The 24,168-nt window shown below is 49.9% G+C and overlaps 1 protein-coding gene and 1 pseudogene across 3 annotated transcripts in view; both read right to left on the minus strand.

Annotated features, from left to right (window-relative positions):
- Positions 1–24,168, minus strand: part of EYA2 (EYA transcriptional coactivator and phosphatase 2) — a 255,735-nt gene that overhangs the window by 2,725 nt on the left and 228,842 nt on the right. For 2 of the 3 annotated variants that reach the window (XM_060123881.1, XM_060123880.1), the window contains 5 exons: positions 14,838–14,896; positions 9,409–9,569; positions 8,137–8,251; positions 6,573–6,694; positions 4,507–4,607 (listed from right to left, as the gene is read on the minus strand). In XM_060123881.1, coding sequence (XP_059979864.1) covers positions 4,507–4,607; positions 6,573–6,694; positions 8,137–8,251; positions 9,409–9,569; positions 14,838–14,896 — 558 coding nt within the window. Of the gene's footprint in view, positions 1–4,225; positions 4,608–6,572; positions 6,695–8,136; positions 8,252–9,408; positions 9,570–14,837; positions 14,897–24,168 lie in introns of those variants that run through there. The other variant, XM_060123879.1, reaches the window with a different exon arrangement.
- On the minus strand, positions 10,357–12,946 carry LOC132505482 (small ribosomal subunit protein uS2-like; annotated as a pseudogene).

A 24,168-nucleotide genomic window follows, 5' to 3' on the forward strand; every position in this document is an offset into this window, starting at 1 on the left:
CTGGGGCTCTGCACTTTTGATAGTTGGGTCAGGGAAGGCCTCTCTAGGGGGGTAACATTTAAGCAGGACCCAGAGAACACGAAGGAGGGAGCCATGCAAACGTGTGGGGAGGTAGCTGAGGTAGAAGACAGCAAGTGCAAAGGCCTTGAGGAGGGTTTGAGCTTGAAATGTCATATTCACTGCTGCCTTGCATGGCTCCTGGCACACAGTGGGCGCTTAATAAATACTCGTGGAAGGAATGAAAAGAGGAAGGGAGGGAGGAAAGGCGGGAAGGTGAGTTTCTCCAGCAAAGCCCTCCATGGATACACCTTTTTCTCTTTTGCCCAGAGGAAGCAGAAGACTATCCGTCATGGGCAACAGACGCCATCTCTTTAATGCCTTTCAGCTTCCGCACCCTCCCCTCACCCCGGCCAAGCCTTTCATTCTCTGCAGAGACGGATGCTGGCTGCCACCTGGCCAATCCAGTCCCTCTTTAAAGAGTGTAATTCATTTTCTCTGGGAGGAAATGAGCAAAGGGGAAGAGACTATCTCAGCCGTCTCCCTCCCAGGCCTGGCGGCTCCAGAGCACGGGTAGATTTATCTCTTCTGGAGACGGGGAGACAAATGACCCACTAACATGGAGATATGAACAACACCGCCCGCTTAAGCAGCTGAAGCCGCTCGTCCTGTCGCCGTATTTCATGCTGCTCAGGTGGCCAGTGGCCTGGGCTCATGAGTGCCCTCCCTCAGGCCGGGAGAGCTGCTCGTGCACAGGGTTTCTCACTAACAGGCTGGGGCTGCTGCTTCGGACACTGCGGGGGTTTTTAGGGGAGCTGGGTGCACGGGGCGTGTGTCCCAGTCTTCTTTGCTGGACTCCACTCTCTTCTGACCGGGTCAGGGGTGCAGACGGACAGTGTTTGAAACTCCTGAGTCCACCTCCTTCCTGCCAGGCGTTTGGAGCAAAACACACAGCAGTTTTCATGTACCAGCTGTGTGACCTTAGGTAAGTTAATTAACCTGAGTCTCAAACATGTTCCGTATAAAATGAAGTGGAACGGTACCCACTTCGCAGGGGGAGGGGGCTGGAGGATTAAATAAAATGATGATGTCGGTAATAAAGAGGAGTGATTAAGGCCCGGGGTTAAGTAGGGTGCCAGTTACCGCCCTGCCACATGCCAGCTGGGATGCAGGCTGCCAGGTGGCTCCCAACATCCTCTCTTCCCTTTCTCTCAGAAAACGCTTTTTTTTTTCTTTTGCTAGGAACTTGGTGGCTGAGAATAAGGGGTACATCTCCCAGCTACCTTTGTGGCAAGGTGAGATCATGTGACTCACATCTGGCCAGTGGGGTCTGAGAAGCAGTGATGTTGACCTATATCAGCTGTGCTCTTAAAGGGAAGAGGAGTCCTTCCCCTTTTTCTTCCTGGTGGCTGGAGTGCAGACGTGGGCGTGGTGAGGAGCCGTCTTGGACTTTGTGGAAAGAGCAGTACTGGGACTGGCAGAGCAACAAGACAGAAGGGGCCCGGGTCCCTGGTGCTGTCCCAGCTGTCTGGGTCCCTGGTGCTGTCCCAGCTGTCTGGGCAGCTAATGAGAGACGAAGGAAGCTCTCCCCTGTTGAAGCTGCTGTCTGGCGTCTCTGGCAATGCAAACTCCACAGAACCTGGGCAGCCCTGGCCCCGCTGGAGCCCACCCCATCCACATCCTCAGCGGGTCTTAGCAGCGTGCTTCTCCTGTGGACTCTGAGCAAACGAGATTTCGGTGAGTTTTCATGTTATGTGAAAACGGGCATTCTTGTTTTCTTTTTCTGCTGGCTCCCCAGGAGAGAGAACCCCTGAATTTCTGAAGGTGGATTTAGCTTCCTCCCCTCCCCTGGCCCTGGGGAGTAGGAATCACACAGCTTCAGGCTATTGAGGGCTAACTATGCAGGGTTTCTCTGCTGGGCCCCGTGCGCCTGTTCTCGGCAAGCGTGACAGATTAAAAAGGCAGCTCAGAGAGCGTTGCCATCTGCTGAAGGCCACACGGCCAACAATGGCAGAACCAGGATTTAGAGCAAAATGCGCTCCCCTGGTCACCTGTTTCTGTGAAAGCAGGGTGGCTGTAGGGTGAGGTGAGGGAGGCGCCCGGGACACGGAACTTAAGGAGGCACGTCCATCAGCGCCCCCTAGGCGAGGGCGACCCCAGACCAGCAGGTCTCAAAGGAGAAGCCTGCCCGTTAGGGGTGACTTGGCAATTTCTAGGGGTGTGATTTTTGACTGTCGTCCTGATTTGGGGGCACTGCAGGTGGGGGCAGGTCTCCTGCCTCATCCCACACACCTTCCACCTGAATGACTTTCAGATGTCCTGCCAGATATTTAAGTAAGCACAAACCCGTTCTTAATCACCTGAGTGTAGACCCTTAACTCCACTTTACTTGTCACATATAAATAGAGCATTTTTCTCATGCTTTCAATAAAGCCCGACTTCCCCAGGGCTGCAATTACCGTGTCAACTGGGGAAGTCTGTTTTATTCAGAACCTTTCCGTGGGTTGCTTCGCAGGCTGGAGCAGTCACGTGACAGCCGCGGCACCTCGCTGGCTTCGTGAATGGCCAAGACCGCACACCTGTGTCCCCCTGTGTGTCGGCTCAGATCTTCAGTGATGGTACGTTTGGGTGTGAGATCTTGTGCTCAGATGTTCACATACTGAAGCACACGTTACAGTGAGTATAAATGACTTTCCCTTATTTGTCTTTGATGTATCATCAGATGTTGATCTCCTGGACATTACGGTTATAAGGAGGTTTTATTATCCATTAGTATTTCATTTCAGGAGAGTAAACGGTCATTTCAAAACATCTGCTACGCCGCCCTAAGAAACGTCCTTTGGTGAGAAGGTGGGTGAACGGCAGCCACTGCTCCGGATGTCCCTGTCATTCTCCAGGTGAGAACCGGAGGGCATGTGGGGGGGTGCCCGCGGCCATGGGCCTAAGTGGGTTCTCAACCCGACTTTGATAGAAGCAAAGTTTATTTTGATCGCTGTCACATGCTTAGGGCAGAGGGTTTTTTCTATTAGATCTGAACTTGGAAGCGGGGCTCTGGAATCCCCCTTCCATCCCGGCAGTGGGCTTCAAGGAGTCTCACCAGAGACCACGCTCTTGACCTGGTACATTGGTCCTGGATTCGTGTGATGATTCGCGCTACTGTTCTGGTCATATCCTGGTGTATCACCCCTATTATTTACTTAATATTTTTTCCTCTGAATCAGTTCATTTTTAAAGTTTAAGAAATATGCTTTAAAAAGAAGTGCTCAGGGTCAAGGCTGAAGTCCCTGCGAAGGCCCCAGGCACCTCCCTGACTGCACCTCCTGCCCCTCCCCACTCGCCTGGTGCATCGCGCAGCCGGCAGCCATGCCAGCTCCCTGCAGGACGCTCCAGCCTTCCGACCTCTCCGCTTCTTGGCTCCTCTCCGCGAACTCCCTCCCTCTGATACTCACTTGGCTCACTCGCTCTCCTCCTCCCGTTTTCGCCAAAGCTCTGGTCATCATCTGACACGCATGTTACACTTAGGGGTCGATTGCTCGTCCCCAGGCTGTGAGCTGAGGGAGGGGTGAGAGCCCTGTGTGTTCTGCTCACTGCAGGACGCTCAGGGCCTGCAACAGTAGCTGGCACACAGTAGGTGCTCAGCTAATGGAGCTTACACACCAGCTGGAGAGTCGGTGACTACGCCACCAAGCACACAGGTAATTCTCTCATGACAGGAGGGGATAATGCCCTGGAGAAGGACTAGGGACAGCGGGGGGAGGGAGTCACAGGCAGGCCTGACTGAGCTGGAGTGGGAGCTGGTGCAAGTGTTGCTGAGGCGGAAAGGATGAGTCCGGGAGAGCTGGGAAAGCAGAGGAGCCTTCCAGGTGGATGGAACAGTAGATGCAAAGCCTTCTAAGCACCCCTCTCTCGGGGCCCTCTGTCTTCTCATGAGTTCCATCCGCTGAGACCCCTAAACATTTCTGCATTTCTTTTGAATCTGTTTCTGGGGCGGGAAGGGGGAAACCAAATTACGCTGTGACGTTAACCATCTGCTTCCCAGGCCTCTCCGGGTGGGGAGTGGCAGGCTCTCTGGGATGCTGTTGACAGGTCCAGATCCAGGGCTTTGGAACAGAGCTGTGGCCACCAGAAGCCCCCTGCCCCTCTCCTCATGGGCCTGAGATCACAAATGCAGGATTTTCTTTTTCATTAGCTTAATGCTGTCTTTATTAACTGGGAAGGGTTCCTGGAACATATGATCAGTAAGCATTAAATAAAACACACACACAGGCACCAGCCCCCTGGCCAGCCTGCCCTGACAGAGGGTCTTTGGGCTCCCGAGCAGTTGTCCCAGAAACAATGCAGGGCTACCGGGGTGGCAGCCAAAGGCCCGGAGGGGGATTTGCAGGAAATTACTCAGGATGCTTCTGCAATTTCCAAATGGCAGGGGACGGGCGAACAAAGAGCCTGGGAAGGAGACAGGCTCAAGAGAGGAGGAAAGAGCAGCCGGAGAGACGGACGGAGAGAATATACCTTTTTCGCCCCCTGCTCCTCTTCCACGCCATCGCCAATCACGATGTAGACGGCTTTTCTGCCGAATCTCTGCATTATCCTCTCAAAGCAGCTCTCCTTCCCTGCACGCACGGACGAAGGAAAGACACTCGGTGAGGACCCAGGACTGAGGTGACTAATAACCGCTAATCAAGAGTTCACTTTGTACAGCCTTCTTACAAAGGTCTCCTTAAGGACCAGGTATTAATCATTTCATCCTCAAGCAAACTTCGAGGCGTCACTGTCCCCATCCCCATGTGATGGACGACAGTGCAGAGGCACAGAGAGGTTAAGTGGCTTGCCCACGGTGACACAGCAGGAGAGGCAGGGCAGGGGTCTGAAACAAGCCCTGGCGTCTATGCGGCTGTCCGGTGTGGGAGTGATGGGCCCATTATACAGATAAGGACACGAGGCTCTGCGAGGTGCCCTGGACATGATCGGCCCAGGATCCCGAGTTAGTTTAGGAAGCAGAGGTGCCAGGATTCACGAGTCCGAGGGGGGGCAGCCTGGCGACAGAGCGGCCCTCGTGCGACTCGGCTCTTCGTTGTTTTCTTGCTCCCCGTAGATGACCACCTTTTCGTAGTTTCCTTCTTCCCAGTGGCTGGGCAGCAGCATCAACCCAGGAACACTAAATTCAGGTCTTAGTTAGCTCATCCTGTTTCAGCAAGTTTAGTGACCATCATGATAATGACAAGAGCCCTGAACAGAACAGCTGTCAGTCACTCAGCAGATGCCGGCACAGAGCAGGCTCGGTGTCACCGCCCCAGCAGGATTTCTTGGCCTCGGTGTTACGGACATTTTGGGCTGGCTAAATTCTTTGCTGCCCTGAGCACTGAAGGATGTTTGTTGAGCAGTATCTCTGGTCTAGAACTTCAGTAAAGGCAAAAACTGCTCTAAGAAAATGCTTCCAAAGTACATACATTTGCTCTTGCTCCAGAAAAAAAAACAGGTAAACATTTCTAATTAAAAACAACTAGGCTTTGTATTATTATACATGTTTAGGTGATACAAGAAAAAAAAAATTAGCCTCCTCCCCCACAAGAAAAATCAGTATTACTTGCCCTGATGACAAACGATGCTGTTAATTTGTAGTTATTTTGAATTCTCTTATCTGATGCAAGTTCTAAGCCTAAGGCTTGTTTTCTTTGTTAATAAAGGAGATTAGCAAATATTCAAGAGGTGTTACAGCAAGATAACACTAAATTGAGACCGTATCTTTGAAAGAGCATTAAAAAAACAATAGTTTTCTCTGTGGTTCAAGGTTAGGTTAGTTAATGGCCATAATTAACTAATTAAAATTTGTTAAATTAAAACCACCTTGTGTACCATCCTGGGGCAGGGAGAACTGTCTTCCTCTGCTTCCTTAGTAATGGACTTTCATGAGTTTTACCTGGGCTCACAGTCACTTAGCTATGGACTACATTTCCCAGCTTCCCTTGCAATTAGTTGTGGCCATGTGACTAAGCTGGGTTAATAGAAGTGAGTAGAAGTAACATGCACCTCTGAGTCTTGGCTTTACAATAATGGACGCCCATTACTCCTTCCTGTTTTCCCCCTTCTCATAAGCTGGAATGACAATATGGCAGAATCTGATTTGACCATGTACATGAGGATAAAATTACAGGGGATGGTGGAAAACTAAAACGGGAAGAACATGGCTTCCTGGGTGAGTATGAGGACAGAGTCACCCCATCAGCCTGGATCACTCACCTCTGGTCTCTTGACATCTGAGGGAGAAATAAGCTTTGGCCCTGATGTAATTAAGCCCTTGTATGTGGGGTGTATGTGCTACAGCAGCTCTGCAGCTGTCCTAACGAATACACACACTTTGGAAAACTGCAATCCTAACCAATTTCTCTAGAAGCAGAGAAATGGGCATTCTTGTTTTCTTTGGGTCTATGAGGGTGGTTTGGGGGGAGATTTGTCCATGCCCATGGACAAGCTCTTTAACTTCCCTAGTGTCGTTTTCCTTAAGCTTTCCAAACCTGGCAGGCAAAGCTGACCTTACCCTCCCTCCCCGTAGCCCTCTGAGGTCTGGGCTCCCCTACCTGTCTTGGTTGCACTGTAGATGTTCTCAATAGGAAACACGGAGCCCAGTCCATACAGCAGGACTTTGGCCAGGGCAGGAATTAGTTGAGTGGTGGTGACCAGCACGTTGACACAATTGGGCCTGAGGGCAAAGGAGATGGTGAGTCAGAACTCCAAGGTACCACAAGGCCAGGCCTCCTACCCCCGCAGCTGAGCCTGGAGTCGGTGGGAATTCTGGTGGGGTTTGGAGGCTCTGGCTAAGTCGTCTTCAGGTGAGGCTAGAGCCCAGGGATCCTCCAGCTATTCCTCTCTTTTAAGCCTGAAGCTGCCTGACACATTGAAATCTAACACAAGTGTAATAGTTTTCCTATTTAAAAAGCAAATGTTAGGGACTTCCCTGGAGGTCCAGTGGTTAAGACTTCGCCTTCCAGTGCAGTGGGTGTGGGATCGATCCCTGGTCAGGGAGGTAAGACCCCACATGCCTCGTGGCCGAAAAACCAAAAAAAAGTAAAACAGAAGCAATATTGTAACAAATTCAATAAAAACTTAAAAAAAAAATGTTGGGCTTCCCTGATGGCTCAGTGGTTAAGAATCCGCCTGCCAATGCAGGGGCCATGGGTTCGAGCCCTGGTCCAGGAGGATCCCACATGCCACGGAGCAACTAAGCCCATGCACCACAACTACTGAGCCTGTACTCTAGAGCCCATGAGCCACAACTACTGAAGCCTGCGCTCTGCGATGAGAAGCCACCACAAGAAGCCCGGACACCACATCAAATAGTAGCCCCCGCTCACCACAATTAGAGAAAGCCCGTGCACAGCAACGAAGACCCAACGCAGCCAAAAATATTTTTTTAAATTTACTGCAAGGGCCACACACTAAAGTAGCTGCAGGGACCTATTGGCAATGTGCATGAGTGACATGGAACACGTGTAGGACAACAGGGAGAGGTGAGGACTGGGGTAAACTGCAGAGCACATGCCAGTTCTGACGTTTTCCAAGACCCTCGAAACCTGCAGCTATGGATTAACTTTCCCAGTCTTTGGGATAAAGTGTGTATCAAACAAAACACATCAGCAGGATGGATTCAGCTCATGAGCTGCCATTTTGTGACCATTCATCTGTTGGGTCACAAGAATTGTGATGCTGCAGGGCAGTAATTTGTTCTCTGGCCCAGGTGATCTTATTTAAGAGCAAGAGGCAATTTAGTGGGAGGTCTAGAATGAGACTGGGCCCTCCTGACCTCACTAAGAGCCCGCCAGATGATCTGCGTGATCCTATAAAATGGTTTTCACAGGGTGATGTTGTGGCTGGAGGGTGTCGTGGGCAAGAGCGGTTGGGACAACAGACCTACGTACAAAGGTCTTTAGCTCTGCTGGCCCCCGATCAGTCTCTGCAACTACCTGCACATCTGAGGGACAAGGTGTCCATGGTGCCTGTACACCCTAGCTTTATCAAATGTCTGGAAGGTGTGCAGGGGAGAATTGGGGGGTCCAGTTCTCCCAAGTGTGGAAATGCAGGGGCTGCCACCCTTGAATGGGAGAAAGTTCAGTGGCGCAAAGGAAAACGGGGGCTCCCACCTACCGCGAATTGATGAGGTTTAGCGCCTTCAGGGAGTGGGTCAGCCAGAGGTCCGTCAGGGCTTCCAGCTCGGCTCTGAGCTGTAGCCATGTCTCTCTTTTGGGAGCTCCTATCAAGCCTACGGACAAAGCAAATAAAAATCATCGTTGCTGTCATTTCAAAGGGCTGGAGGGAGTAGGGTTAGGGAAGGTGAGTCTAGGTTTCAGATCAGATGACACCCAAGGTCAGCTTCAATCCAGTGACCTTAATTTTATTTTGAGATTGATTGGATCAGTCAATGGAGTCGAGTAGCTGCCTACTCAGGCCTCTTCCCTTGACTGGCCAGGAGCTGGTTAGAGACCTTGTGATAATCAGAAACATCCCCAGATGCCTCCTGGGTGGGGAGGAGGCGGCATCACCTGTTAAGAGCCAGCGGCCTAGAGAATTCCAGAAACAGCGATCTGAAGGCCTGGTCACTACCGAGCCAACCCTGCCTTCAGCCCCTCCAGGCTTCTGTTCAGTGTGGCAGCCAGTGCTCTCCTGCCACTGAAGCTGGTGGCTTTCACCTTGCCTACACAGTAGTCACCAGGGAGCTCTGTGGGTCCTGATGCCAGGCAGCGGCCAGGCCAGGAACTGGAAACTCCTCAAGGGGTTCCGATATAAGCCAAGTCTGAGAACCAGTGTTTCCACAAACCGCCTGGGGATCTTGTTAAAAACGCAGGTCTGGCTCAGTCACCTGGGGAGGGGCCTGAGCGTCTACACTTCTAACGAGCTCCCAGGTGATGCTCATGTGAGTAGTGAGGGCTGAAGCCGGTGGCCCTCGAATTCCGGTGAGCATCAGAATCACCTGGAGGGCAGGTTAAGCCACAGAGCGCCGGGCCCACCTCAGAGCTTCAGGTGCGACAGGTCTGAGGTGGGGCCAGAGAATCTGCATTTCCAGCAAGTCCCCAGGTGATGCTGCTGGTCCAAGGACCACACGTGGAGAACCACGGCGGGGGTGGGGGGTGTAATCATGGGCAAGATGCCCCATCCCGTCCTCAGCTTCCCAGCCCCGCCCCGCCCCCCTAAAGCGAGGATAAGGGAATCTTAGTGCCCTCTTCCAGAGGGCGTCACAAGGGTGACGCTGAGTGAGCTAGGACTTATAACAAGCCTCTCAGAGCAGTACCTGGCACAGGGCAGGTGGGATGCGAGTGACAGCATCCATCCTTGATGAATTTCCCTTGGTCCAGGGGTTGCACCTGGAGCACAGGCAGACCCTCTGACCGCTGTGGACGACCCTCTCCCCGACCCACTCACCGCCGACGTTGTTCTTGTAGGTGTTGTACATCTCCTTCACTCGCCGGTAGCGGAAGGCCAGCTTCCTCATCCAGTCCACGCCGCCGTGCACACCAGAGCCCAGGCACAAGCTGGCCCCCGGGGCCGAACTGTGGAAGCCATCAGCGGAGAAGTTGTAGGTGCTGGGGAGACGGGAGAGGGCAGGGCGTGGGAGAAGAGACAGTGTTAATGTCGGGGAGGTGGGAGCTCTTCACCAGGAGACCCACGGGGTGGGGTTTGGGGCACCCACGATGTCCCTGAATGTTCGAGGGTGCCGTGGGTATGTGCGTTCTGGGGGAAGCAGGATCATAGTTTTTATTAACTTCCCAAACAATGGTGGCATCCTTTGCTCTTGCCTAGTCAGCATCCATTCTCCTTGCTTTTGGTATCAAAGAGCATCTATATTTTGGGGGGGCAGCCATTCTGTCCCCTGCATGCAGTGGCCAAGCTGGGGAAAGCCTCCCTCTCTCCTCCTTCCGAGTCTGAAGCTGGAAGGCAACTCCAAAAAATGGTTGGCCTTGGTTCATCCTGAGAGAAAGTTCCAGAAGAATATGCCAGTTAGTTTCTGCCACTCTGATCCCCAAACCTGCTCTGCTTCACATGCCCCCTAAGCCCTGACGGCTGACCTTTTCCTCCTGTTCTGTGAGCATCTCTGTATCTTTCTACAGACATTCCCTATGTTGGGGACTTCCCTGGCGGTCCAGTGGTTAAGACTCTACGCTCCCAATGCAGCGGGCATGGATTCAATCCCCTGGTCCGAGAACTAAGATCCTGCATGCCGCAGGGTGTGGCCAGCAAAAAAAAAAAAAAAAAAAAGAACTTCCCTATGGTAATTTTTTTATCTGTTAAATTAAGCAGAGTAGATTGCTGGTGCTTTGCAGACATAACCCTCCATCAGCATGAAGCGTGGTCTGGGGACGAGTCAGAGTGTCATGTGAGGTTAATGACAGAAGCGGCAGCTGGGAACCAGAAGGGGAAAGCGTGGGCGACTGACCACCTACAGCAGCTAGAGCGTGAGAACGAAAGCCCTAGCTTTCCACGGAACACCATTTTCTCTCCCTCCACTGGAAGCCTGGTACAGGTTTGCAAAACCACAGGCCGTTGCAAGGCAAAACCAGAGCGTGACAAGGGATGTGTGGACCAAAAACTTCAAAAGTGAAAGTCTCTTCAAACAGAAAAAGCCTGGGGGGAGCAGGTCAGCGTGGTATATACCACAGCCTCTTGGGGGGTGGGTTCAGCTGACTTTTTTTTCTCTTTGCATTATTTTATTGTTTCTGGATTTTCTGTGATGAGTTTAAGGGTGGAGAAAGATATTGTATTTTTTAAAAAGATGTGATGCACTAGGGATGAAACAACGCTAGGAAATTGTATCTTAGGTATGCCCGGTTTAACGCCACTGCTGCAGCAGATAAAAGGGAATTTGAAAAGTGTGAAGCGCTGGGTCATTCTCCCTGTGGGCCACGTGATGTCCTGATGCCCATGTGCTGTCCCGCACCGTTCTGTGCCTGGGGCTCAGCCTGACAGCCTGAATATCGAACTGGTGACAACGAAACCCCTGCAGGATCCACAGAAGCGCCTGGAGTGATGCCTCAAACTCAACAGCAGATTTCACCACGTGGGCTCCACTGGGGCAAGTGGACCAGGAGGGCACTGATCCAGGTGACTTAATCCCAAAGGCTTCAAACGTAGACTCTGGCATTCCCTCCAGAGCAGGCTGGGTAGACAGACACAGAGAGATACCAACAGGCTGACAGAAGTTCTTTAGATGTCTTCAAATTTTTGCCCATATGTCCATAAACACACACACACATCCACCTGGGTCATTTTTCACAGACATTTGTGTAAGTGTGCGTGTATATAAAATTAGAAGCAAGTCACTCATAATGTCAGAAAGTGGTGAGTTGGAGATGGTGGGAACAGGGATGATCGTAGTTTCTTCTCTGCTCTTTACTGAATTACTCAAGTTTAAAAGTTGGGGACTTCCCTGGCGGTCCAGTGGTTAGGACTCTGCACTTTCACTGCCGAGGGCAAGGGTTCAATCCCCGGTTGGGGAACTAAGATCCCGCGTGCCTCGTGGTGTGGCCAAAAAAAAAAAATACAATACAATAAAATAAAAATATAGGTTGTGTGTAATTAACTTGTTTGACCACTAGCTTGACATCGTGGTACTGGACACCATAACTTCTGAGATCTTGAGGTTATTAAAAAAAAAATTAAAAAGATACATGGAGAATAAGATACGACTGTTCTAATAACTTGTTTGCAATGATAACCTCCTCTTTCCCACGAAAGATGCCAGTGGGTTTATTATACAGACATGTTGCTTTCTTCTCAGTCCCTCCCTTGGGTGGCGGTGACCAGGGGCTAAAGAGGAAGAAAATATCCCCAACTAGTAAAAGGGAGCAGACGACATCTAATCGTAGGGGCAGAGAGCCATTCAGCAAGGACTACTCACTGTGCTGGGCACTTTTCTAGCACATTCTTATCCTGACGAGAAAGGGGCTATGTGACTTTATCCCATCACGGCCCCTCATTTCCAGAAGCCACACTTTAAATTGACACGTGCTCCTTCCTCTGTACTGTCAAGGTTGCCATCTTGCCAGAGAATGTCTTCTGCTTTTTCTTTTTAAAAGAAATTTTATTTTCCATCCACCTCGTTTCCATTTTCTGTTTGAGTCTTTGGAAGAACAGCTTCGGACCACTCACTGGTTGTGCCTCCCCAGCCAGTGGCCTGAACTCCGCAGTCTTCAGCAGGGAGCCACCGGGCAGGCACAGAGGGCATCTGGGAGCCTTCAGACTGGTCTGCGACCTCGGGTTGAGTGGCAGTGAACTTGGGAGCTGGAGCATCCGTTCACCCCGACGTTGCTCCAGGGTTACAGCCTTCTCAGCAGCGGCCTGCTCTTCCTTTTCAGCCTCTTCTGGATCCCTGTGGAAGCAGAGATCAGGCATGACCTCCCCAGGTGCTCATGGGAGATGGTACCACTCATGCGCAGGACATCCCAGGCCAGCATCCACCGTGTCAGACCCACTGGGGAAGCTCCCTTGTTGTTGTAGGGACGGCACAGAGGAGAATCTGCTACACACAGCAACGGTAGGCAGGTTAACACAAGAGCCTCTGGGAGAGGCTGGGGGTCAGCGCCGGAATCAGTAACCACCAGAAGTCGTGGCGCCTGGAAGGTTGCCTGGATCTGGTAAGTGAAGTTTCCAGGAGTGAAACAGCCAGAAATAGAAGTAGCTCTGGCGGCAGCGACAAACTTCAGCACAGCTCACCGGTCAGTCTTCTGGAGGACGTGACACTGACATCGACTGGGTTTTCAGTGGCAACCATGGCACAAGCTGCCGGCAGAAGCTTCTCCCCCGTTCTCTTCAGACTTATGATGTAGATGCCGTCACTTTTCCTTCTGCGGATGGACCGATCCATTTGGAAGTCAAGGTTGGTGCCTCCTAACTGGGTTCCTGCTGCAAAGAATTTGAGGACATCCTCCTTTTTCACTTGCAGGACATCAAGGACTCCGGCCATTGTGGAAATTTCCCTTTAAGTAATGATGGGAATCTAGAACAATGCCTTATGGACCCCTCCCTGAGTAGTGCAGAAAGGCTAGAGAATTTATTCTTGAAAAAGAACACTGACTCTGTAAACTCAGGATACCTGGGGAGATGCCTGGATGTTCTGCTAAGACGTGGAGGGCAGGGGAGGGTGTCCGTGAATCCTGCCTCACCCATTTACCAGCTGTGTGAGGTTGGGCAGGTTACTGAACCTCTCTGTGCCTCCCATTCCCCAAGTGTAAAACAATGATGATGATAAGAGCAACTATTTCCTAGGGTAACTGTGAAGATGCAGTGAGTTAAGTCACATAGAGCAACTGGAACAGGGCATGGTGCAAAGTAAGGGCGTTACCACTGTTGGTTTTTACTGTTAACTGAAAACAAAACAAAACAAAACAAGGGGCATTTGATAGTTGCTGCCTAGCACACAGTAGGTGCTTAACAGATATTTCTTGAATGAACAAATGGGGAATTTGGCTTCTAGTGGGAAAAAAACACCCTTGGATTGTGGATTCTTGAAATGAGGTACCAAACAATCAGCATGAATCAGGGTTCAGAGGGACATTGCTCTAAATTCCAAGCCAGCCAACTACAGGGGAAACGATAAAAACAGAACACTGGTTACTCACTGCCTTGAAAGGGAGAGTGGTTCCCTGGGATGACTTCATGAAAAGGACACAATTAACCTTGACCTGGGGTTTATTTACTCCACAAATTAAGCAGTCCTGGCTGGCAGTGGAGCCGTGCTCCTTGCCAGGCCTGACTGCAGAAGGGACTTTCTGAATGGCTAATTAAAATGAAGCAGGCGATGCCCAGCTATCACTTCTAATTGTGCTGGGCTTTGAAAAGACTTGCAGGGCTCGGGAACAGAAACTTTGATTTCTTTTTTTTTGAGTAAGTTGGAAGACACACCTAGGCAGCAAACATTAAGTTACCACGAATGGCTCACAGGCAAAACGTTATTTGGTCTCATAATATTTTTGATGGGCCTAGAAGCGTTGAATAGTGATAATTTTGATAAGCACAGCTTAATAACTAGGGTTCTGTTTTTATAATGGGCAGGCTTGGAACATTCCAGCCACATTCTTCTGAAAGCTGTCTCACTTTGAGCAGCTGGGTACCTTATTTCTGGAATTCATGTCCTAGGAGTGTTTTCCCCTAGAAATCAGACATACCACTTACTCACTCAAGAAATATTTTTTTGAGTGTCGACTGTATCAGTTCTACATTAAATAACGTATGTATGTTAGTGAGTGCAGTCAAACCTTGGAAATAGGTTTACCGGACTCTTCATGGTGGTGATTCTGGGAGACAAGATCAGAGGTGGTGTGTGGTACTTTTCACAATGTGCGTGCATTACTTTAGTAAAGCAGGGAAAACCCCCCCGAGAGAGAAACATAAGCAGAGTCACAGAGGATCGGCAGGAAGCTCGGCCTCAGGGATTCGGAACGATGCAGAGCAGGCTGCAGGGTGGGGGGCAGGGTTGTGATTTTTTTTTTTTTTTTTTTGCGGTACGCGGGCCTCTCACTGCTGTGGCCTCTGCCGCCGCGGAGCACAGGCTCTGGATGTGCAGGCTCGGCGGCCATGGCTCATGGGCCCAGCCGCTCCGCAGCACACGGGATCCCCCCGGACCGGGGCACGAACCCGTGTCCCCTGCATCGGCAGGCGGACTCTCAACCACTGCGCCACCAGGGAAGCCCAGGGTTGTGATTTTGGAGTTCAGAGAAACACCGGTCCCAGCTTGGGCTGAGGGCAGGCCACCTTGCCCTGATAACTAGCCCGTCCCTCCTCTCTGCTTCCTAGTGAAAGGCAAGCTTGATAACCAATCAGAAGGGGCATTTTTGATTGACTCCCCAAATTCCTACCTTAAATCTTGCCCGTTGTCATCGGATGAGACATCGTCCACGTGGATCTGGTCACAGTCCTGTAGAGAATTTGGCAAGAAGAGAAAAAGGGAGAAATGTGACTGGTGAAGCTGATGCAGCCTTTAAGAGTTGGTTTCATAAGCTGAGGGGTGAAGGAGCACTGAACTGGGAGTCAGAGTCCTGAATTCTAGTCCACACTTTGCCACTGAAGGTCAGGTGACCTTGGGCTAAGTCTCATCCTCTTTTGCCTTTGGCTATAAGGGGTGGTGGTGACCGTATAATTTATCATGCAAACCCAGATAATTTTGCAATGTAAAGGGGGCTGCTGTCAGCATTACATTAGGAGGACAGGCACAAAATAGGACCTATCTCCCTTTGCCCCCAGGTACACTAGGACCTATGGTTACCATGGCCATACAGTGGAAGCCTTTCACTATTCAAAGTGTTTCCTCTGCTTGGAATGCTCTTCTGCTTTCATCTCCTTAGTGAACCTTGGATTCTTCAAGCATTAGCTTCAGGAGGTACCCCCTGCCCAAGTCCCCCTCTGTGTCCCACGATCTGTGACCATCATTTATCAAGCATTACTACGTGCCAGGCACCATTCCAAGGGTTCGCCATTCAATGGACTCCAATAACATGCTGCTTTCCACCACCCATACATCTCTGTTCTCTTTGGAGAAATACCGTAACACATGGGAGTTAAGACAGAGGGGAAGGGATGATGTAGGTGGGCACATGACCCAGGCTCAACCAATCAGAGAGACCCAGGGTCCCTCTAGCCACAGTGATGACTTCAGAGATGAGTGTGTGGCCTCAGCTGGACCAATGAGAAGCAGCCCTGGGACTTTTGGGAAAGAGGAGCTCTCCTTTCCCTAAAGCTGCTGGATGGTGAGATGAAGCCTGGGGCTGTTAGAGGAAAGTAGGTCTGGGAGTTGGAGAGAGGGAGGAGGCCCTGATCAGATCACATTGTTTGCTCCTCTGGACCCAGCCACAACTGAGACAAGGCCACCCTGACTACCACGGCAGGCTGAATGATAGCCCCGCAAAACAGCCCTGTCCTAATCTCAGGAAACGTATACAGAAAAAGGAACTTTGCAGATGTGATTAAGTTAAAGATCTTGAGATGGGGAGATTATCCTGGATCTTCCCGGTGGACGCCAAATGTAATTACAAGGGTCCTTGTAAGTAAGAGGCAGAGGGGTATTTGACGACAGAGAGGAGAAGGGAACTGGAGTGAAGTGCTTTGAAAATGAAGGCGGAGGCCGCAAGCCAAGAAATACAGGCGGCCACCAGAAGCCGAGAATGGCGAAGAAACATATTCTCCCTTCAAAGCCTCCAGAAGAAACCAGCTCTGCCAACATCTTCAGCCCAGTGAAATTGATTTTGGACGTTGATCTCCAGAACTGTGTTGCTTTAAGCCACTAAGTGTGTGGTAATTTGGTACAGCAGCCGGAGGAGACGAATACACGGACTTCTCCATTTCAGTGAGTGGAGATGGATTTCTGTCATTTTGCAACCAAGAGGCAAGTGATGCAACAGCTCCCAAGGAAGCCTGTGAACTCTGCCTCCATCAGAAGGTCCACTCAGGTGATCGGTCCATAAGGCAAAAATCGTGAGCACGCTGTGCCTGCCCCCCGATGGTACTGGTTAGAGCTCAGCCTCTGGAATCGGATCACCCGGGCTTGGATCCTGGATCCAACCACTTGAGCAAGTGACTTAACCACCCCAAATCTCAGAGATCAGTTTGGCAAATGGAGATAATAACAGAACCTGCTTCACAAGGTTGACGAGAGGAGAAGGGTCTGGCTACATAAATGTTCGTTTTGATTATTGTGTTAAGATTTGTAAACGTCCACGTTTTGGTTTGCAAGACAATTTCAGGGGGCAGATACCTCCTTGCAAAGACTGCTAGAGAGAGGAAGATGCGCGTGGAACTTTGAGCTTGGCCTCTGAGAGAAAAACTGGTTGTAACATCTCTGGGCCCTTGATGGGAGGAGAAAAGCTGGGGGAAAAAATGGTGGTGTCAACATTTTGAGCAGATCTCTTTTTACACAAGGAAGAGGCTTGAGTTTATCTCTGAGAACAAGAGTTTTGCTGGGGGATGATGGGACCACCTTCCCTCCATCACTTTTTAAAGATATACAGAGATAACTTAGTTGTTATGGAGATGCGGGGGTAGAGCAGGTGGGGACAGTGGCATTTGGGGCAGCCTGGGCTGCTCCGTGGGGATCAAGGTTGGAACCTGGAAGAAGGGGTGGTGTGGCCGCTGATCCCTCTCTGGCCCCCCTGAATGAGCTCTGGACTGAAGGCGGTTTGCTGGCTCCCCTGGATTGGAAAGAGGTTTGTTTCCAGAGTCCCTGGCACACTTTGCCCACAGCTCTGTGGCAGTGACAAAGTAGGACTCAGGGTCCTGCTACACGGCACCTCACGTGTCTGTGGGCTTGGCACAGCGCCCAGGCGTGGGCAACGGTGTGCTCTGACAGGTCTGACAGCAGGGAGGTCTACCCAGAGGCTTCCTAGGGGTCAGCCATGGGCAAATGGTAGCCAGAGCAGAGGGCAAAGAACACGGCAGATGCTCAGTGGTGACCCCACCTGAGAAACTCTTTGGATAGTACTGGAAAAAAAACTAGGTGGGGGGCACTGAGTGACCATCCTTGAGTGAGCGGACATCTGGTTTACACCTAAAGCTTTTCTGCTGTATTCCGTATTTCCTTTCTTTCCATGCACCCAGGATTCTGATGTCTTGGTGGTATAATTGATCCCCCTCCCTGAGAGGGTGTGTCCTTTCCTAAATAGTTGAGCACGATGGGACGCCCCACTGGAAGAGCCGATAGTCACATTATCTAATACAGCAGAGGTTGGCCGCGGGTGGTTCTTTATAGTTAGATTCAATTAAAATTAAACAGAAAATTCCGTTCCTTAGGCCTATTTCAAGTGCTCGATAGCCAAGTGGAGCCAATGGCTACCATACTGGATGGTGCACGTTTTCCATCATTGTAGAACATTCTATCGGACAGTGCAGCTCTGGAGGGATAAAGAAACGAGGTTGACAATTTCTCTGCTGTGTTGATAGGTTCAATTAAGGAAGAGCTTGCAAGCTGGCCTGGAGACATATCTCATTTAGCCCCAAATGTGCTTAAAACATTAAAACATTTTTTGGAACAAGAGCCGTCTCTCTCTCTCCCCCTTTCCTCCGTCCCTTCTCGCTCTTCTTGTTCTCCCTCTCTCTCTGTCTCTAGATTTTCAGCTACTTTGAGAATTTACACGCTCTGGCAACGCAGGGCTTGCATTCGTGTATCCTGAGAATCCTTAGCCTTGACGCCCTTCTGCAGCCTCTACTGGGTTTTCCTCACTTTACCTTACCTGCTTACTTGGCCCCTGTGGGCATCCTAGTTTGAAACCTCTGATCCAGAGCAATCTCATATACCTGGAAGGATCCCAGGGCCAGCAATCCTCACAGGTTAATGAAAACTGTATTTAAAAGCCAGCGCTGACTTTGGAGACCCAGGCACCGAGGAAAAATTAATAGCAGATTTCCCCCCAGTCCATTGCTTTGCCTGAAATTGGAAAAACACCTCCCCGTGGCCCCCAGGCCTCCCCTCAAGCTTGAAAGCTGCTCTGGGGGGTCACCAGGGCTCAGGCCTCTGGGCAGGGTTCCCTGTGCTTTCCCTGATATCAGGGGAAAGGTATGTGGGGAGGCTCTGTTTTTCTCATTTGCGAGGGGATTGTCGGGGGTGCTAAAGAGTGACAACAGTAGCGATCACATTTCGGGCTTAATAAAATACCATGACGCTCAGCTAGACACTACCTCATACTCCACCAGCTGACCTGGATTGAGTTACCCGCTGGGCCAGCACCGAGGGGAGTGGGACAAAGCGGAGGACACGAAGATGGGGCTGGGCCCTGGGGGAAGAGGATCATATGCCCCTCAACTGTGCTGCACGGGGGGCAGGCCTCTCAAAGGATGCCAGCCTCTCACGGCCCAGGGTGCTTCTGGCCTCTCTGGAGTCAGAGTGTGACTATCATGAGGGGGGTGTGTCTGAGCGGGACTACCCGCCCAAGACAGAGGATGGGTTCCTGTGGCCTTGGCATGGGTGAGGCGCAGTGGGGCTGAGGAATTGACACTTTCTGACCCAGAGAAACAACTGCAAAGAGTCTCGTGCAAGGATGTCCAGCATCCCAGTGAGAAACTGGAAACCCCTGCAGTTCCCTCGATTGGATCATGGTGGAATGAACTGTGGTATATCCATTCAGGGGAATCCTACCCAGCAGCTCAGAAGAAAGAGGGAGATAGTTATGTTAGCACATGGAAATGTTTCCAAGACATCCTACAGTGCAAAAAGCAGCAGATTGGAGAATGAGACATCCAGTATCACACATGTCGATATTTATAAAAACCAATTAAAAACAAGGTGATATATATAAATGTATCCATATACATAAATGGAAATAGAAAGATCTGGATGCTCACACGTCCGACTGGGAACAGTAATTCCATCTGGGAAGGCACTGGCGTTGGGTTAGTGGTCAAAGGAGGCTTTAACCTTACTGAAATGCTTTCTTTCCTTTCCTTCCTTTCTCCCTCCCTCCCTCCCTCCCTGTTTCCTTCCTTCCCTCCTTCCTTCCTTTACAAGGAGAATATGGACATATATCGCTTTTGAAAAATAAAGTATCTCCCTGGGGAGGAGAGGAGAACGCAGGATCTAACACTGGAGGCCAGAGGCCAGCGATATATAGCCTCTGACTGGCTCCCAACATGCCGGGGTCTGTGCTCAGCACTTCACATAGGTTAACGGGGATACTACTGTCGTTCATCTTACACAGGAGAAAATGAGGTGAGAGAAGTACAGGAACAGGTCTGTTATGAGCTGAATTGTGTCCCCTCAAAAGATGTTGCAGTCCTAACCCCAGTACCTGGGAATGTGACCTTATTTGGAAAGAGGGTCTTCACTGATGATCAAGTGAAGATGGGGTCGTGAGGGTGGGTCCTAATCCAGTATGACTGATGTCCTGATACAAAAGGGAAATCTGGACACAGAGACAGATATGCACACAGGGAGAACATCATGTGACTGTGATAGGTCTACAAGCCAAGGAATGTCTCGGAGAAGGTAGGAGAGAGGGGCAAGGAGCAGATTCTCCCTCAGAGCCTTCAGAAGGAGCCAACCCTGCCGACATCTTGATCTTGAACTTCTGGTCTCAAGACCTGCAGGACAGGAAGTTTCTGTTGTTTAAGTCACCCGGTCTGGGTACTTGGTTACCCCAGAAACCTTCCGAGGCCATGAAATGAAGGCGAGGAGGAGCCCAGGAGGCTGTGTGCCTCCAGAGCCTGTTCTGGCAAAGATCCATCCATCCTAAGACCAACTTAGAAAAATGCCTCCCGTGGGCCCGGAACAGCATCAGAGGATGCTTGGGCCAAGGGAGGGGAGGTTTCGGGACTAACCTGACTCTTGTCCTCAAGGTACTTCTTGTGTCCCCGGAAAAAAGAGGCTCCTCTGCTGCTCCCACCATGGTCCAAGCCATCATTACCTGCCACCTACACAGGAGGGTGGCAAACGATGACCTGGGGGCTAAATCTGGCCTGCCCGCTGTTTGTGTAAATAAAGTTTTATTGGAACACAGCCGTGCTCATTCATTTACATACTGTCTAGGGCTGATTTTGTCCTACAACAGGAGAACTGAGTAGTTGAGACAGAGACAGCCTGCGCCGCAGAGCTTAAAATATGTACTCTCTGGCTCCTTACGGAAAAAGTTAACTGAGCCCTGACTCAGACTATTACAGTCACCTCCTCACTCTGCCTGCTTCTACCCTGTCCACCCCCCATCTTGCCAGCCTAGTCTCCATCCAGCAGCCAGAGGGATCCTGCTAAACCTTAAGTCACATCCTGTCCCTCCCCTGCCCAAAACCCCATAATGGCTCCCACCTCCCTCCAAGTGAAAACACAGTCCTCACCATGACTCGGGCCCCGCTTGTCCGCACACGCTCCCACTCATCACTCTCCCGCCACCATCTCCCACCCCTCTCTCACTGCACTGCACACACAGCAGCCCCTGCTAGTCCAACAACCCTCATGCTCTTGCCCCAGGGCCTTTGCATTTACTGTTCCTTCTGTTTTGAATGCTTTTCCCTTCTCTTTCCATCTATCAAAAGCCTGCAAAGGTCTGTTGATGTCACTGCCTTTGTAAAAACTGCCCCAACTCTACGCCATGTCCGGACAAATGTTTCTGTGCTTCCACACTTCGTGGGGCCTGTAGGGTTAATCTAGGCCTGATATAATGGCCGATTTCTTCTTTCATCTGCTAAACTGGGAAACCCTAAAGGTAGTGCTTTTTTTTTTTTTAATTTAAACTGTTTTTTGCAAGGTCAGAGAGTACAGCAGTTAAGAGCACACACTCTGGGATCTGGGTCAAATTCTGACTCTGCTTACTAACAGAATGGACTTGGACAAGGTACTAATCTTCGTGACTCTCAACTTCCTTGTCTGTAATTGAGCTACAGGATGGTACTGCCCACATAGGGTTTTGTAAGGATTGAATAAATCAATACAGGTAAAGCATTTTGCAAAGTCCCTCACCCACAGAAAATGCCACATACACGTTTGCCTTAATTATCACTAGTATTACTATTTTGAATTCCATAGGCCCAAACTGAATTGAGTTCACCACCAAAAGAGGTTCATGGATGGTCAGCCCTTCTGATGAAGCAATTTAGAAGCAAAGCAGGACATTGCAGTCTTCAGTCCAAATTCCAAAGACACGTCAGGATGCTACACATTAATGCATCTCAGGAAGCGGGGCGGAAGAGAACTAGGGTAGAGACATTCAGTTTCACGCATCCCTGATGTTGTAGTTGGCCTTCAAATGCCCATCCCTGGGCTCCAGGGCCAGCCCCGCTGTTCCCTAGGTGTGTGATCTTGGGAAAGTGACTAGACACCTGTGAGTCTTCAGTTTTTTTTGTAATAAACTTTTTTTGGGGGGGCTGCATCGGGTCTTCATTGCTGCACGCGGGCTTTCTCTAGTTGCAGCGAGCGGGGGCTACTCTTCATTGTGGAGCACGGGCTCTAGGCGCCTGGGCTTCAGTTGTTGTGGTGCATGGGCTCAGTAGTTGTGGTTCGCGGGCTCTAGAGCGCAGGCTCAGTAGTTGTGGTGCATGGGCTTAGTTGCTCCGTGGCATGTGGGATCTTCCTGGACCAGAGATCAAACCCGTGTCCCCTGCACTGGCAGGTGGATTCTTAACCACTGCGCCACCAGGGAAGTCCGTGTAATAAACTTTTAATTTTAGAATAGTTTTAGATTTACAGAAAAATTGTGAATACAGTAGAGTGTTCCCATGTGTCCCACACCCAGTTTCTTTTATTGTTAACAACTTATATTCAAATAGTATATTTGTCACAACTAATAAATATCACTACATTATTATTATTAACTGATGTCAATTCTTTATTCAGTCTTTCTACTGCCATCCTTTTTCTCTTTCAGGATCCCATCTGGGGTACCACATTACATTTTGTCATCTTGTCTCTTTAGGTTCTTCTGGGTTGTGATAGTTTCTCAGACTTTCCTTGGTTTTAGTGACAGTTTAAAGGAGTACTCGTCAGGTATTTTGCAGAACATCTCAACTGGGATTTGTCTGATGTTTTTCTCATGGTTAGACTGGAGATATGGGTTTTGGTGAGGAAGATCACAGAGGTAAGAGTGCCGCTCTCATCACATCACATCAAGGGTACATACTATCAACATGACATCACTGTTGATGTTGACCTTGCTCACCTGGCTCAGGTAGTGTTCCTCAGGCCTCTCTACTGTAAAGTTACTCTCCCCCCACCTTTCCATAGTACACTCTTTGGAAGGAAGAAACTATGCAAAGCTCACAGTAAAGGGTAGGGTATCTACATAAATTATTTTGAATTTTTCTGTATGGGAGATTTGTCTGTTCTCCCCCACTTATATATTCAATCATTTATCTGTGTCAGTATGGACTCATGGGTACTTATTTTATATTTTGGGTTGAATACTATGTTATTTGTTTTAGTACTCAAAGTGTTCCAGCTTTGGCCACTGGGAACCCTTCCAGTCAGCACTTGTGTCCCTTTGACATACCCTATCATCATGGGTTTTTTTGAGCACTTCTTTAGTTTTTGGTACCATAAGATGCTCCTTGTTTATCATGTAACTTCTCTGTCCCAGCCCTAGAACCAGTCATTTCTCCAAGGAGCCCTGGTTCCTTTCACTGGAAAATGGTGTTTTGAAGCCAAGATATGGATGCTGGATGTGCTAGTTGCTGCAGGAGTGTCATTGCTTCTGGGCCCTCTTGGGCAACAGACCAAGGTCTCCAGGATTTTTAAAAAGTATTTATTTGGTTGTGCCGGGTCTTAGTTGCAGCAGGCAGACTCCTTAGTTGTGGTAGGCTCCTTAGCTGTGGCTCGCGGGCTCCTTAGTTGTGGCCTGCCGGCTCCTTAGTTGCGGCATGCATGTGGGATCTAGTTCCCTGGCCAGGGATCGAATCCAGGCCCCCTGCATTGGGAGTGTGGAGTCTTAACCACCGTGCCACCAGGGAAGTCCTGGATTTTTAAAAAATTATGAAATATGGGTAATGCATCCACTTGCAGGTGTGTAATGAGGCACGTGGCTGGCCTAATAAATGATACCGATTATAGTCCCGACCACTCCTTTCACCAGTGTGGAAACTGAAGCTCGGACAGGGCCAAGTGGAACTTACATAAAGGGTCACAGGGCCTGGGTGAAGGTATCTGTGGGACTGCAGGAGCGTCCCATCTTTCATCAGCGATGACAGTGATTTATCCTTTTGTCATGTGCTCAAAGTCCAGATTTAGTTTCAGGGTCACATTAGTCTCCTGAAATGCATGAGACAGCATCCCACCTTTCCTTTGCTCTGCAGTGTGTGCAGGATTGGATTTATTTATCCTTTCCTTGAATGTTTGGTGGAACTCTTGTCTAAAACGAGCTGGACCTGGTGCCTTTGTTAGAGCTGTACACCTTTAACTACGATTTCAATTTCCCATGGTCACTGGTTTACTTATTTAAAACATCCCCCTTGGGTTAATTTTGATAATTTACATCTTTCTGAAAAGGGTCAACTTCATCCAGGTTTTCAAGTTCATTGAACAATACTGCTCATGGTATTCTCCTAACTAAATAGGTCCCCTGAACCTATGATGATGTCCACGCTTTCATTCGGGATGTTGGTTACTGATCTCTTCTTCTCCCTCTTTTTTTTCTTGTTCATGCTTGCCAAAGGCTTTCTACCTTAATGATCTTTTCAATTACCAGTTCTTATTAATTTTCCTGGTTTTCTAATAAATGTAATTTA

The sequence above is a fragment of the Lagenorhynchus albirostris genome, chromosome 15, assembly GCF_949774975.1.
Source record: "Lagenorhynchus albirostris chromosome 15, mLagAlb1.1, whole genome shotgun sequence".
In the NCBI taxonomy this organism is placed as follows: Eukaryota; Metazoa; Chordata; class Mammalia; order Artiodactyla; family Delphinidae; genus Lagenorhynchus; species Lagenorhynchus albirostris.